The sequence below is a fragment of the Melanostigma gelatinosum genome (assembly GCF_949748355.1).
Source record: "Melanostigma gelatinosum genome assembly, chromosome: 16".
Taxonomy (NCBI): Eukaryota; Metazoa; Chordata; class Actinopteri; order Perciformes; family Zoarcidae; genus Melanostigma; species Melanostigma gelatinosum.
In genome coordinates, this window is record NC_136649.1 from 2,017,110 (window position 1) to 2,032,109 (window position 15,000).

The following is a 15,000-nucleotide window of genomic DNA, read 5'->3' on the forward strand; positions in this document are numbered from 1 at the left end:
TGACATCATCGGGAGCTTGGTTTCATTCCAGCTCAGTGTGAGTCTTTAATGAGTTTTGCTGTCTGTTTCACAGTGGGCCGAGCTTACACACTCCGCCAGCTTGCTGCTCTTGCTACCAGTATTAGCAGCTCCGGTGTCAACAATGTCGGGCTGAAAACAAATGTGCATGCCAGCTGAAATTCAGCATCAAAACGATGCAGTGACTTTAAACCAAGTGAGACTAGAAGAGCTATGAGTAAGGAAGAGTCGGCTAGCCACTAGGCTAATTCATGGAGTGTAAAATGCTATAAGCATTCAGGAAGTGCCCTGTGTTAGAGCTGTTAGAGATGTTGAAAGACACTGTAAAAAGATTTATGTTTGGGTTTTGTAATATTTACATAGATACTGGCACTGGAAAGATGCAGCTTTTTTTAATTATAGGTTTTGAAAGCACTTTTTGAATAAAAAGGGCAGTTCCGATTTATCTGACTGTAGAAGTAGCCAGGTGCAGTCATAGAGAAATGTGAGGATGCGATACATTCAGAAGTATCGAGAATCACTGGCATTTGGATCTTTGATGGGTGAATCAGAATGGAACTGTGGGGCCAGTGAAGATTCACACCTCTAGTAGTTATATTATCATACTTGGGTAATGCATCTTCTATAGTAATTCTATAACACTCCAATAACATTCCAACTGAAACATTAAAGAGTAAAAGTGATTATATATTTACCCACGTTGTTAATACGTAAAGAGCTTCCCTGTATTACTTGTAGCCTTTGGTATCACTCTATAATATATTACGGGATGTCTTCAGCATGGAATCAACACCAGCATCAACTATTCATTCAGGTTTTAGCAGCAGTGTCCCAGTCAGGATGCCCCTACATATTATGCAGCAGGATAAAGAGACACATTGTGAATATCTAGAGAATAAGAACACGGGAGCAGAGGATATTGATGCTCTTGTGAAATGTTAGCAGCATAAAAGCTCATAAAAGCTTGCAATACACTATCTATTTAATTGTGAAACCAAAAGCAGTCCAAGCCTACCTCAGATGTATGCGTTCCAGGCCGGCATCTGCAAGGTCATCGTTGGCCCGCTTGTGAATGTCCCGCTGCTTCTCGATCTTGTGGTCGTCTGACAGGCCGTCCACTTTGTGGATGAACACCTCGAAGTTGATCTCCGGGTTGACCTTGTAGGCACGGGTCACGGTGAGATGCAGCCTACTCAGAGCCTCCACGTAGTCGTCATGCCACGACGAAGAGGAGAGAGTCACACAGCTTCGTTAGTCAGCTCCAGGTTTTTCGGTTTGAACTGCTAACGTTTTCTTGGGTTCTCGTATCACAGATTTATTGCATCGGTGACAGCTGATTTCTACACTTTGGAGTTCAAGTTAACAAAGAAACGTATGTACACTGCTTCAGAAGAGACCACACAGGCACCTCCATCTTTTTATCAAAGCAACAAGAATGGCATTAGTAGGGATGCCCTCCGATCCCCGGTTTCTGTTATTGGGACCGAGCAGGTACCGTTAGTGATGCCATACCGAGTTTGATCATAAGAACAGGATAATCAATGAAAGCTAATCGCTCAGCTAATTGTTTAGCTGCGACTGTATTTTAAGGATTTTGGAACTTTTTGTCGATTGTCGGGCTGAGGCTGCAGCCTTGACCCAGACCATCCCCCTTCACTCTACACCCACCGGTCCCAGCCCGTCCCCTTCACTCTACACCCACCGGTCCCAGCCCGTCCCCCTTCACTCTACACCCACCGGTCCCAGCCCGTCCCCCTTCACTCTACACCCACCGGTCCAAGCCCGTCCCCCTTCACTCTACACCCACCGGTACCAGCCCGTCCCCCTTCACTCTACACCAGGGGTCTCAAACTCATTTTCACTCTGGGCCACATCAGCATCACGGTCGCCCTCAAAGGGCCGGTTGTAAATGTAAGACTGTGTAAATGTAACTACTCCTAACATATTGGTAAATAACTGTCTCTGCATTTGATTATTGTTTATTCAAGTGTAAAAATATTGTACATGCAGTTATATAAATGTCAACATATATTTAAGCACATTTCTGTTATAACTTAATTAACTTAGGGTTAAGAAACCCACATTACTCTATCAAAGATCAAACTGTTAAAGAAAATAGCAAAGACAAATATCAAACACAAGTTATTACAATAACTTTGTTCAAAGCTTAAAATCCTTTCAAGGGTGCGTTTGCACAATCCCACGTGAAGTATTTCATGTGTTTTAAAGCCACGTTTAAAGTAGTCTTCAATGTACTCACAATACATTTCCATTTCAAGTGTACAGTAACCAGCCAAAGAGCTGCTTCTATGACTGCGTGTTTAAGTATATCATCATTTTGACTTTCTACTCAGAATTATGACTTTCTATCATAATTTTGACTTTCTATCATAATTTTGACTTTCTATCTCAGAATTATGACTTTCTATCATAGTTATGACTTTGTCTCATAACTTCGACTTTCTATCTCATGATTTCGATTAATGGGATATTTTTATTATCAACTAACTTTTAATTATTAATTTTTTTATAAAAAAAATTTAAACCTTTTTTTTTTTGCTGGCGGATTCGCAGGCCACATAAAATGACATGGTGGGCCTTGAGTTTGAGACCCTGGTTTAGACAATGGCACGCACTTTGACAATGGTGTAGTGAGAAGATAAGTCATTGAGGGTCAAGCAAAGGTTAGGATGTGTGTATTATTCCCAAACACAAGGGTTGGTGGAACGAGCTAATGGTACACTAAAAACTAAACAAGCTCAAATCTGTAGGGAAACTAAGATGGACTGGTTTACTGCGCTACCACTCGCACTAATGAGCTTGATAATGCAAACGAACAAGACATCACACTTAACACCGCATGAAACGTTAACGGGTCGACCCATGCCTGTACCATACTGGAACCCTGTTAGATTTGCTAACAAAGGAACTGCGCAACTACTGCATATACCTGCATACATGAAGCTCTGTTTCAAAAGGTAAAAGGGGCCACGCAAGAGAGGCAAACTCTTCCGGATCCACAGAGTGCTGTCCACTCTGATGAGTGGGTATAGATTAAAACCCACAAACGCTAGTGGGACGAGCTGAAACAGACAGGACCGCATCAAGTGGTATCACCTATACCAGGGGTCGGCAACCTGCGGCTCTCTGAGGTCCCCAACTGGCGCACCAGATCCGGACCCAGGAACTAAAAACCAATAGATAATTCGGAATTATACATATTGGGCACCAAGTTTCAATTTTAACCGGTGCCTCTTATTCAGCCGTTACGGCACTTGTTCGGCGGTGCAGGAAACATACTGGCCAATGCATTGCAAATCACATCACGTGATTCAGCTCAGCCAATCAAATATGAGTATTCTGACAAGTTTCCTGATTCGAGGGAGGTTTACACACACGTGACACACGGGGCTGAGACGAGGAAATAGAAAGAAGAGCAGGAAATTGCGCTAATCGAAGAAGTTATCTCACATGACTCTCTCCAAAAAGAGAAACGTGTTCAGAGAGAATATAATTTATGAGCAAGAATGAACAGAATCTTATGTTAATTATTCCCACAGGCAGTTAAATCCTCTACTCCTGTCAAGCGCTTGTCCCTGCAGGTGGCTGATCATGATTTTCAGACCACTGCCCTCTGTAAACTATCAATGGATAAATCCAAAAAAAGAAAAGTCACGGAGGAAAATAGAGTTTAACTCTGCGTGGACATCTTCATGTTCTTGTTCTATATTTTCATGAATACAACAAACTATAGTTTTTGTATATATAATATAACTATATATAACACTTTATAAGCTGTGATATCAAATAGCTTTCGCGGCTCCAGACAAATTGGCGATGGACGCGAATATGCGGTGCGATGAATTCGCGACACGTTTGGTGTGAACGCAGCATAACGGGTAAAAAAACGTAAGCAGGTCACTATGATCTGTGGCGTGAACCAGGAAATAAATACAGAGAAGATGGTTGGGAAGGAGGCTGGTGATTAACCAGACACCCGGATGTGTGTGCCTAATTCAGGAACTTAGAGGCAGGTCTCTAGGGACAGATAAGTCACCAAGACCTGAGCCAGAGCAAAGCTATAAAGTGATGTGTATTTCTACTGTGACGTTAGTTGAACCTGGGACAACTCTATTTGCTTGTGCTCTGTGTGATACAAAACAACCTACATGGAGTGATGACAATCCAATCTCTACTGTGTTCTGTGGGTGTTCATTACTGAGTTCCTGATGGTGAGACCCTGTAGTGTCTCACCATTTGTCAGATACATTTGAAGTGTCATTTTAGAGCAACATTATAGGGACTGATCATAGAAATAGAGTAGAGGGGACATTCCCATTCAAATCAATGTAGCAGGATCGTTTGAGAGGCGTCCAATTTTATGTGTAGCGTTGCCATTGCGACAGTTGTAGCTGGCTAACTTCCTTATAAACTAAATTTGCAGAAAATTGTGGACTCACTGAGGTGAGGTTTTGCAGTAACGAATAAAATGATGTTTGGGGTAGTAACATTACAAAGCATAGAGAGCCATCGTAAATGAGTAAAATTTAACAACTTATTGCTTCATCCCAGCCCAGTATCGTGGCAGGTCATGAAATAGTCACGAAACAGGACTTTCGTGACTTTCAACCATGTGGCATGTCCCAAAGTGTTGTTGTGGTTTTGTTGCTTAAACTCAACTGTACGTAGTTATTTATTAGTTTTATTGCAGATTGTTTTGTTATGTAATGTCGTCCTGAAAATAAATTCACACCGAGCGACATTGAAAAGAAAACAAAAGAGCCATTCGATTGTGTTTGCTGACTTTTTTACGGCCTTGTGACTGTCTTGTTAATCCAGACTCATATCACAGCGCAGGAAAGTACAGTGCAATCGCCAGATCAGTGACAACTTTGACATTGAAAAAAGTTCAATGTCTGTCCTACTCCTATTCTATTTCTATTGGCCTGATTATTTTCCTTATGGATCTGTGGGCTGACCTGTGAGTCGATGACAAAGATTAGTGCTCCAGTGCCTCTGAAGATCATTTCATAGTCAAAGGTGGGGTCGAAAAAGTCGATCTGGCCAGGGAAGTCCCAGATCTGGAAGCTGACGAAGGAGACGCTGGACACGTCCTCTCTACAGATCTTGTTGGTGCTCTCCAGGAACAGGGTCTCATTGGGCGACATTTTATGGAAAACCACCTTCTGGATGGAGGACTTCCCACTCCTCCTCAGGCCCATCAACAGTATTCGCGGTTTGACCTCTCCGTTCAGAGAATTGCTGAAGCCCAACACTATACAACAGCAAAGGAACAGAGACATTAAACAGATTAATGGGGGACTGAGTTTACGTGACAGGAGTAGAGGAGGATTTGGCCTCAAAATAATATCAGAATATGGCAGTGATTCTGAGATAACAATATTCATGACAATGTGATTAAATACCAGCAAATACTACTAAATCAAAAGTTTTACAACCAAACCAGACCAAATTTACTTGTGTACCAAAATACTCTTTCCCCTGTGTGTGTGTGTGTGTGTGTGTGTGTGTGTGTGTGTCACATTCTTGCTTTGACACTCTGACCTTGATGGCTCCATGTTGAGGAATGTCGAATGTCAATGTACAGTAAATAAGTCAATGAAACAGTGTCCCTCCTCTCTATCACGTATATCCTGACTGGAAGTCATTTGAAAGGGACAAAGGGAGGAGACAGAGTTCAGACAGCTGTTTGCTTCGTATCATCTTATGCCTTTCATGATAATCAGTGGCCCTCTATCATCCACACGGCAGTCCAACAGCCAATCACAGAAGACTAATGCATCAAAGTTGAAATAATAAAAATAAAAGCTATTAATCCATTTGTCCTATCCTTTATTGTAGAGCTGAAACAACTAGACTACTACAGATTAGAAACTGTGATGTGACTGAGATTTTTCACTTTTCTCTGACGTTAAATAGACAAAATGATTGCTTCGAAAAATAAAATCAATAACGAGATTAAGAGTCTAGCATCCAGTGGCGGCTGGTGGAAAATTTTCTAGGTAGGGCCATCCTATCAATTTCAGCAAACATCCCAGTATGATTTAATGCAAAATAATTAAAGTATCAAACACGCATTACTACTTTGCAGTTAAATATTTAACATTTATTCCAACACGAAAAAAATCAGTAAATAACACTTATATAATATAACATGATCATTTATTGAGATGCCCCTATGGACCTTGTTATAGGAGGTAACGATCAGGAGAAGTAAACATGAAGTGTAATTATGAATACTGACGTTAAATTAAGCGATGATGAGTTTTCACTGTTAATTTAACATCTCGATTACATGTTGATGCCTCCATGACCAAGTTAAGCAGATGAGACTGAGGACAGCTATGTAGAAGAAAAGATGTTCACTTTGCCCAATATGTAGCTTGACAGAGTTCTCGTGTGTGTCCTGGTGTTCTCATGTTTCCTTACCTCCTCATCCCTCACTCCCGTAACTGTCCGTGCTGGATCCGTCCCCGTTGTTTAAAAAAGCTAAATAAGTTATTAGCATGACGTCATCCAGCTAGCCAAACCTGTCTGGTGTACAGTTAGTACAGAAGCTTCGCATGTACTGCTTCCCTTTCCCGCGAGTCTGCTGTCTGATTGTGAGGTCAGGCTGATCTGATATCAGCTCTTTGGCTGCAGAATCTCCGCCAAAGTTCTCCTCTCAAACGGGTCTTGGAGGAGTAGTGCTCGCGCTGGCGCTCGCGCGTAGAGACTTCTCCTGATGAGAACGCGCAGCTAGGGGGGCAAAATATTTTTGGCCCCACACTGAATCTATTTGAGGGCGCTGATTGGCTAAATTGTATGTCACTCATTTATATCTTCAATCAGCAATTGGCTAAACTGCTTCATAGACCCGCCTCTTTTGGGCAAAAGTGATTTGGTCCCCCTAGCTGCGTTCTGAGACGTGTGCACACAGGCGGAGAGCACGAGCAGGAAAAGCATATATTTTGCGCAGATATCACATTGTACATATATTACTGGGTACATTCCACAGTTCAAAAACACAAATATTGACAATTTGTACAATTTATTATAATTTTGTTGTTTGTTTTGTTTTGTGTGGCTCAAGGTGGGGCCATGCCCCATTGCCCTCTATTGACCAGCCGCCACTGCTACCAACAATTGCATTTCTTTGAACTTGTGTAGTATAGATACAGTGGTGCTTTGAGTGAAATACTAACATGCTCACAATGACAATGTTATCGTGCTAATGCTAAGCTGATGTTTAGCATGTATAATGTTTACCACGTTCACTATCTTATGTTAACATGCTTATACGGCAGATGTGGCGATAAAAATAATCATTATTTGCACCCGTACCATATTTACTCAAATGGTATGTTTTGCTTAGAGCAATGCGATCTTTTTCTAGAAGGCCCTGTTAACATTCATACAGTTGAGCTGCCAGAACACTTCATCAGAACTGCCAAACGGCTTCTAGACCCCCTCCACACCTTTCTGATGTGCTGTGACCATAGACTGGCTAGAAAGATTGAGGACATGACAGATCCAGAAAAGTGAATCCAAAACATCTCGATTGCCCCCTGGTGGCTGGCTGCAGTACAGGTCATAAACCCCGCCCCCTCCTTGTTAGCGGATGGGACATGCAGCAAATCCAAGTGCACATCAAAAATAAATTCTCAAAGATGGTTTCTATCATTTTAGGGGTGGTATCTAGATGGTCACCCTAGATCAGGGGTGGGCAACCTTTAATATCCAAAGAGCCATGTTGCCCACTGACGGTTAAATTCAGTGGTGTATAGTAACGAAGTAGAAATACTTCGTTCCTGTACTTAAGTAGTTTTTTTGGGTATCTGTACTTTACTTTACGACTTATATTTCTGTTGACTTTTACTTTTACTTCACTACATTTTGCAAAGAAAACTGATACTTTTACTCAGATACATTTCCCCTGAAACCTTCGTTACTCGCAACAAAATCAAATCTGTCTTTAGAAAACAATGAATCATGAGACCAGCGTCGGGGACTGTGGTGGAACAGAGACTGCAAGCAAGCAGGTTTGGTGAATCAGTGGTCCTAGCTTGCAAGTTAAATCATTGGTTAATCACGTTAATGCGCAATTGCAAACAAGTGCTCTCAAAGCCGCGGCGTTTTGATTCCCAGTGATGCCCAGGATGCTACATGCTATAGCTAGCGAGCGACTACCTGAGTAGAATTCCACTCTACGATGACTGATTTCATGACGGAAGCAGAAATGGAAGCACCTGCTGCTCCCGCAACAAACAACGGTGGTGACGAAGACCAACACCAGTGGATCGCTAGCGAGTTAGTGAGCTGAGGAAATGTTGACAGTTGTGCAGCACTAACTGGCTAACGTTAGCTATAGCTAGCCACCACACCATAGGATTGATGGGAGCCGAGAGAGCGCAGCGTTAGCATTAGCATTAGGGAAATCCTTCGCAGCTGTGCGCAAGCACACACAGCAGTGTGACGCTGAACACACCTCTACCTGTCTCAGCAGCCTGTGAAAGGATATTTAGCATCGCAGGACTAGTCTTCAGCCCAAGAAGAGCGAGACTGCATTCTCGCAATTTTGAAAACCATCTTCTTTTGAAGATGAACAGGACATTTTTCAGTTTCAAGTAATGACTGGGTTGTTCCTTTCGGTGCTGCTTTAGTATTGATCATGTTTTGATATTTGAGTCATGTTGTGGATGATCAGATGGAGTTATGATGGTAGCAGTCGCCCAATTGAAGATTCAGCTTGAGACAAACCTTTGTCTATTGTGTTCAAATCAGGCCCATAGGAGTTTACAAGGCAGGTGTCCTTTCTCTAAACACTGACCTGATGCATCAAGTGGATATTTTTTGGATTTTTTGGATATTATGCTGAACATAATATTATGCATTGGTCCTCTACATCCTCTAGTCGGAATGAGCATACTTATAAACGCACTGTTACAACTCCTTCATAGTGTCATATTGCTTTTCGGAGAATTATGATGATAAGTTCATAGTAGATGCAAAAGTATACTTATGTACAATATATTATGTTGAACATTGTTGCTCCTGGATGGATCACAGCCAACCCAATTATGTTCAACACAGCTCCATGTCCTTGGTCATGGTGGCCACAGCACTTAAAAGAATAAACTTCATAATTCTCAAAATTCTGACCCTTTTCTTTTTTATTAACAGCATTTACTTGTACTTTTACTTTCAATGAACAGGTTATGATGTACATTTAATATCAGAAAATTACTTTTGATACTTAAGTACTTTTGTACAATACAATAAATATCAGATACTTTAAGACTTTTACTCAAGTAGTATTCTAATAGGTGACTTAATAGGTATCTTTACTTTTACTCAAGTATGGCTTTTGAGTACTTTATACACCACTGGTTAAATTACCAGCTGACTTATCCAGCTGACGCAGAGTGAAATAGTGTTATACAGAAAGGAGGGGAAAGAACAGACTAGCTAACGTTAGGAGCAGGAACATAACACTCCCCCCCCCCCCCTTCCTTCCCTCGCTCTCTGCCCGTATGTGACCTTCCCAAGCAGCGGAAATAACCGCCTACCTCCGTCCTCACAGCCCAGCTCGGCGTCTGAAAACGCCTTCAGGTCATCTTCGTCGTCGTAATATCCCGCCGCAGCCGCGTCTTCTTCCTCCTCGTCGTCCTCAACGCTCAGCGCTGCGCTCCTCTTGCTCGTCATGCCGACTCCCTCTCCTTGTCGTTGGGTTTGGATTTAATGCGCCTTGCGGTGTCCAACTTTCCCCACATTGTCACCGGATACGTGAGAGCCATGCCGGTGACCCCCCCTCCCCCGCTGCCTCCAGTCCGAGACACTGCAGCTGCACGGCGAGGGGTCCAGAAGTATTTCTATTTCTGTATCAGACCAAATCAAGTGCCTGTCATGTCAACATCGAAAGAGAAAAATGTTTTGTAATATATTGATATTAAAATAAATACAAGAGATTCGCCATGTTGTTTTGCTACCAATATTGATAATTATAATAATAATAATTGTATGGCACAAAGTCAACACTCCTATTCTTTCCTAAATAAATATGGAAAATTGAAAAGATCCCTTGAATGTTCAAATCCTGATTCTGAAAAAGTAACAAAAAAGCTTCTGTACATCTACACATTTCTGAAAAGACATTGAAATAGGGAAAACTCAAGTCAATACTTCGTTGTATGAAATAGGTATAAAAGTAAATATGTGTGTTGCTTGTGCAAAGTAACTTTTCTCCTCCATTTTTCTCGACAATAAACTTCCGCCTCCAGTCAATGCAGGAATGCTATTTAACGCGTTGTTGAACTTGGGTCCAGTCGGATCATTTCTGGACGTGGAACAGACAACATGTGACCCTTTAACAACCAAAACCAAACCGGTGTCAGGACTGCGCCGTAGGACCCCAGGACATCCAGCAGATGGTGGCAGAGTGCGCCTTAATTAGGTTTTGTGGACTGATTGGACTTGGCTCACCTTAAGTGGGTTCACCTGTGTAATTGCCTCAAGTGTATTTAAGGCGTGTCTGTACCTGGCCCTTCGTTCGAGCCTCATGTTTTCTTGACACGTCTGTTCCTGTGTTTTCCCTCTGTGGGATATCTTATTAAATTCTACCTCTTTTTGGCTCCTGAACTCGGCGTTTTGTATCTACACTCAGTACCTTCAAGTTGCACGTGACAACCGGAGCGTCATTATGCTGCGTTCACACCAAACGCGTCGCGAATTCATCGCACCGCATATTCGCGTCCATCGCGCCACCGGTCAAAACGCCGGGGACCAAGTGTTCATTCGCGCGAATCGCGCTGGACGCGCCGAAGAGGGGGCGGGGCTTATCGCCCTGAAAGACATTCAACTGTCTGCCATTAACCATGGAAAAAATAACCTATTTCTGCTTAGTATGTGTTGTGGAAGTCACAGATATCCCGGGAAACTAAACGCCATCATGTCTGGTTCATAATATTGTCCAGAGGAGCTCCATGGATTTTATCGAGCTGTATTCACTGTGTCTAGCAAGCCACACAAGTCGCTTTTTACTACAGCTGTACACACACATATTTATACACATAGTTTGGTCCGGTCTCTGTTGATATGAGGTATCGTAGAGCTCTGGGTGAACACAGACGGCTACAGTATTTATTTCCTGATTCAACAACGGCAGGAGGTCACTGATAACAGGGGGAGCAACTCAACGCTGATAGGCTATCGCGCCGGGGCGTAACGCGAATATTTCTGGGATTTGGCGTTTGACGCCGGGGACCAAGTGTTCACTCGCGCGAATCGCGCTGGACGCACCGGAGAGGGGGCGGGGCTTATCATGCTGCGTTCACACCAAACGCGTCGCGAATTCATCGCGCCGCATATTCGCGTCCATCGCGACGCGCCATCGCAGATTCGCGCCGCGACAGTCTCATCGCGTCTGTGCATAGACTTTGTATGTAATCTACTCGCGTGAATAATTCGCGACGCGTTTGGTGTGAACGCAGCATTCATTTGGTTTGTAGTTGCAAATTTAAATAAATGAGGCCTTATCTCAGTCTAGGTTCTTTGTTCGTAAAAACAGAATACCATTTTCAGTATATTAATACTGAAATTTAAAACACATTTCTGATTATTTAGTTTGAGTTAAGAAGGCACAAAGATTAATTTAATTATAATGTGTTATGTGTTAGCAGCAAATGTGTTTTTGTCCGGTTGCGGAACTGTAACCCCCGCCAACCCCCAACGCCATGCCTTCACATAACCTCATGTAACTCCACCTCAAACTGTCACTAACTTAAAGCTGCCAATTGAATACAATTAGATTTCCATGTCATCTTTCAATTAAAACTACATATTCAGAAACTCTGCCTTTCTAAACGAGCAAGTCAGGACTTCTATGAGGTTGTCACCACTACTAGCAGTCACCAGTAGAGGTGGCACTAAACTCAGTGTAGTTGATACACTGACCAATCAGAGCAGACTGGGATTTTTCAGGTGGTGTCTTAAAGAGACAGGCGTTTAAATGGAGTGTTTAAGACAAGAGAGTGAATACAGGTATATTGAGACAGACAGTATGAAAAAAATGATGTATTTTTTTAATATTGAAGCATTTAATTATGTTCCTGTGGAAACCCAAGGTACAAGTATGAATCTGAAAATGAGCATGATATGTCCTCTTTAAAGTGCATATTCATATTCATCTGCATTTGATATATGACAAGAATGGCTCTGTGGACCCAAGTGGGCTGCCAAATAACGCATCCCATAATGTGGACTGTCTTGTCAAACTCTAGACCAGTGTTTCTCAACTGGTGGGTCGCGACCCACTTTTGGGTCGCGGACCCGTTTTCAGTGGGCCTTTGCCTGACAAAAAAAGAAGTTGTGATTTAATTTTGAAGGGCATTTTTTTATGCAGCGGAATTATTCCAGCATTTACGGCACTTGTTCAGTGGTGCAGGAAAAACACCGCCCAATGCGTTGTGAATCACATCACATGATGCAGCTCAGCCAATCAAATATGAGTATTCTGACAAGTTTCCTGACTTGAGTGAGATGTACACACACCGTGACACACGGGGAGAGACGAGGACACAGAGAGCAGAGCAGGACTGTTGAGGTGTGGGTTGTGAAAGTCAAATCATAGGACGATCTCCAAAAGAGAGAAATGTCCAGAGAGACCAGAGTCATTGGACTCTGACTGGACAGACTCATATTGGTGAATTATTCAAACACTAATTTCTCTTTTTGGAAGATGAGAAAAATACAATATAGTGGCTTTTTCACTTCACCCTGAATGGACTGAGTTTAAAGCTGCAGGGCAATTCAGTGAAAATATTTTTTCTAAATTGAATTTCATGACGTAATTATTTTTTAATCCAGCCGTTATTTTACTTGAAATGAGAAGAACATGTATTTCTATGTATTGTTTATAATCCATCCAGTTCAATTTGAAAAATGAGAATAATATTTGTTAAAATATAATTGATGTGTGCTTTCTTTATTTGATTTGACAGTTGTTTACTACACAGAGACGTTACTACTACTAGACTTCTTGAATATAGATCTACCCAAATTATATATATATATATATATATATATATATATATATAAATAAATACATAAATAAATATATATATATATATATATATATATATATATATATATATATATATATATATATATATATATATATATATATATAAATAAATAAATAAATAAATATATATATATATAATTTGGGTGGTGGGTCCTGGCTTGTCATTAAGGGGTGATGGTGGGTCCCGCAACCAGACCAGTTGAGAACCACTGCTCTAGACAGCATCAGAATCTGTGTTTGTTTTCTCTCTCAGAGTTTTGGTGAACCACACTATCCTCCCTAACAATGTAAAATGGAAGCCCACTATGTTTACTCAGTAGTAACTGTAGTATGTTGATTCAGGCAGGAAACATAGCACTCCACCTGACCTGTCAGAACGCACATGCTCAGACGGCTCGCCTCCTGCTGCTGGGAGGATCCACACCAGACATCAAGAACGATGTGAGTCCTCAGGCATCCCACAATGCACTGTGCTCTCCTCAGAGACATGATTAAAGAAGTAGGAGACCCTTCACTCTGACTCTATTGAGCTCTTGTACTGTGGACTGCTGAACATTGAGGAATAGTTTCACAACGCACTTGGTGCATCACTGATATTAGTATCGTGATAAACTAAACTAATATCACTGAGAACTGTGTTTTGGTTCCAGATGGGTGACAGCTGTTTGCATGTGGCTGCTCGCTACGACAACCTGACCCTGGTGAAGATCCTGCTGGGTTCTCTGTGCTCCGTGACAGAGAGGAACCAGGTACAATATGTCAGTGTTATCAATATGATATTGCGAGACATCTTTTAGCCCGCGTGACACATACCATTAAGAAAATCCCTCAGACTTCAGCAAAAGCGTACGCCAGAGAAACTCATGCAAACCCGTGTGGTTTCACTGATACGGTATGTTTGTTTTTGCCTGTGAGTGCGAAAGGCAGAGATTCAATTATGTTTCATACAGGACACTTTATTTCAATTTCCAGTGAAATCTTTGGCAATGTGGCTGTAATTACAGGGAAATAGAAATAGGAGACAAAGTTTTGAGACATTGATTTGGAAAGTGGGAGGGAAAGAATTCAGATCTTATCCTGAAGTGAAAGTATCAAGTACTCCTTTACAAGTACAGAAGTATCATCAACAAGATGTAACAAAAGTAAAATTACTCAATATGCAGAATGACCCTTTTCAGAGTGTTTTCAAATATTTGTATGTATCAACACGAATACAGCAGTATGATGTGGGCTGATCAGTGGATTTTGAACTATTTTATGTGATGTATTGTTTCTTTTTTTGAAATAAATCTGCAAGATTATTTAAAATAGTTTTTCACTACTTTAGAATCAATAGAAATGAATAGAAATGTTAAAACATCTTGGAATCATCTCACGGCAACGGCAGATTATTCCCCCTTGTTTAAGGAAAGTAAGAATGTAGAAATGTAGTGCAGTGAAAAGTCCAACATGTCATATGCATGTACCTTAAAATTGTACCTTATACTGGAGTAAATGTACATATTTACTTTTTATTACTGTATTTAGATTTGAGCTTGGATACCTATCCTTGTAAGAACTTCTCCATTTCAACCCACGTAAATATGAATCCATTATTTATTCATTGTCGGACTTTTTATGATTATTTGTTGACTTGTGTGCTTGCCTCTAGACAAATTACACATTGTTGCATGTTCACCTGATCTACTGCAAACAAACACACAAGCACATACATACTGTACTGTGTCTGTGTCTGCCTACAGGCCGGAGACACAGCTCTCCATGTGGCTGCTGCTCTGAACCATCAGAAGACAGTTGGGCTCTTATTGAAGGCGGGGAGTGATGGGACACTCAGAAACAATGCAAGTTCCCTCTACCAGCTGGATGCTGAACAGATTCACAATTTTCCTGATATCACACAT

The 15,000-nt window shown here is 41.5% G+C and overlaps 1 protein-coding gene across 2 annotated transcripts in view; it reads right to left on the bottom strand.

Moving 5' to 3' along the window:
• Positions 1 to 9,781, bottom strand: part of rragd (ras-related GTP binding D) — a 50,357-nt gene extending 40,576 nt beyond the window's left edge. Inside the window, exons 1-3 of one of the 2 annotated variants that reach the window (XM_079286930.1) lie at positions 9,588 to 9,781; positions 4,998 to 5,293; positions 1,034 to 1,218 (exon numbers count right to left, since the gene is read on the bottom strand). In XM_079286930.1, coding sequence (XP_079143056.1) covers positions 1,034 to 1,218; positions 4,998 to 5,293; positions 9,588 to 9,723 — 617 coding nt within the window. In that variant the 5' untranslated portion in view covers positions 9,724 to 9,781. Of the gene's footprint in view, positions 1 to 1,033; positions 1,233 to 4,996; positions 5,294 to 9,587 lie in introns of both variants that reach the window. The other variant, XM_079286931.1, reaches the window with a different exon arrangement.
• Positions 9,782 to 15,000: the final 5,219 nt, after the last annotated feature.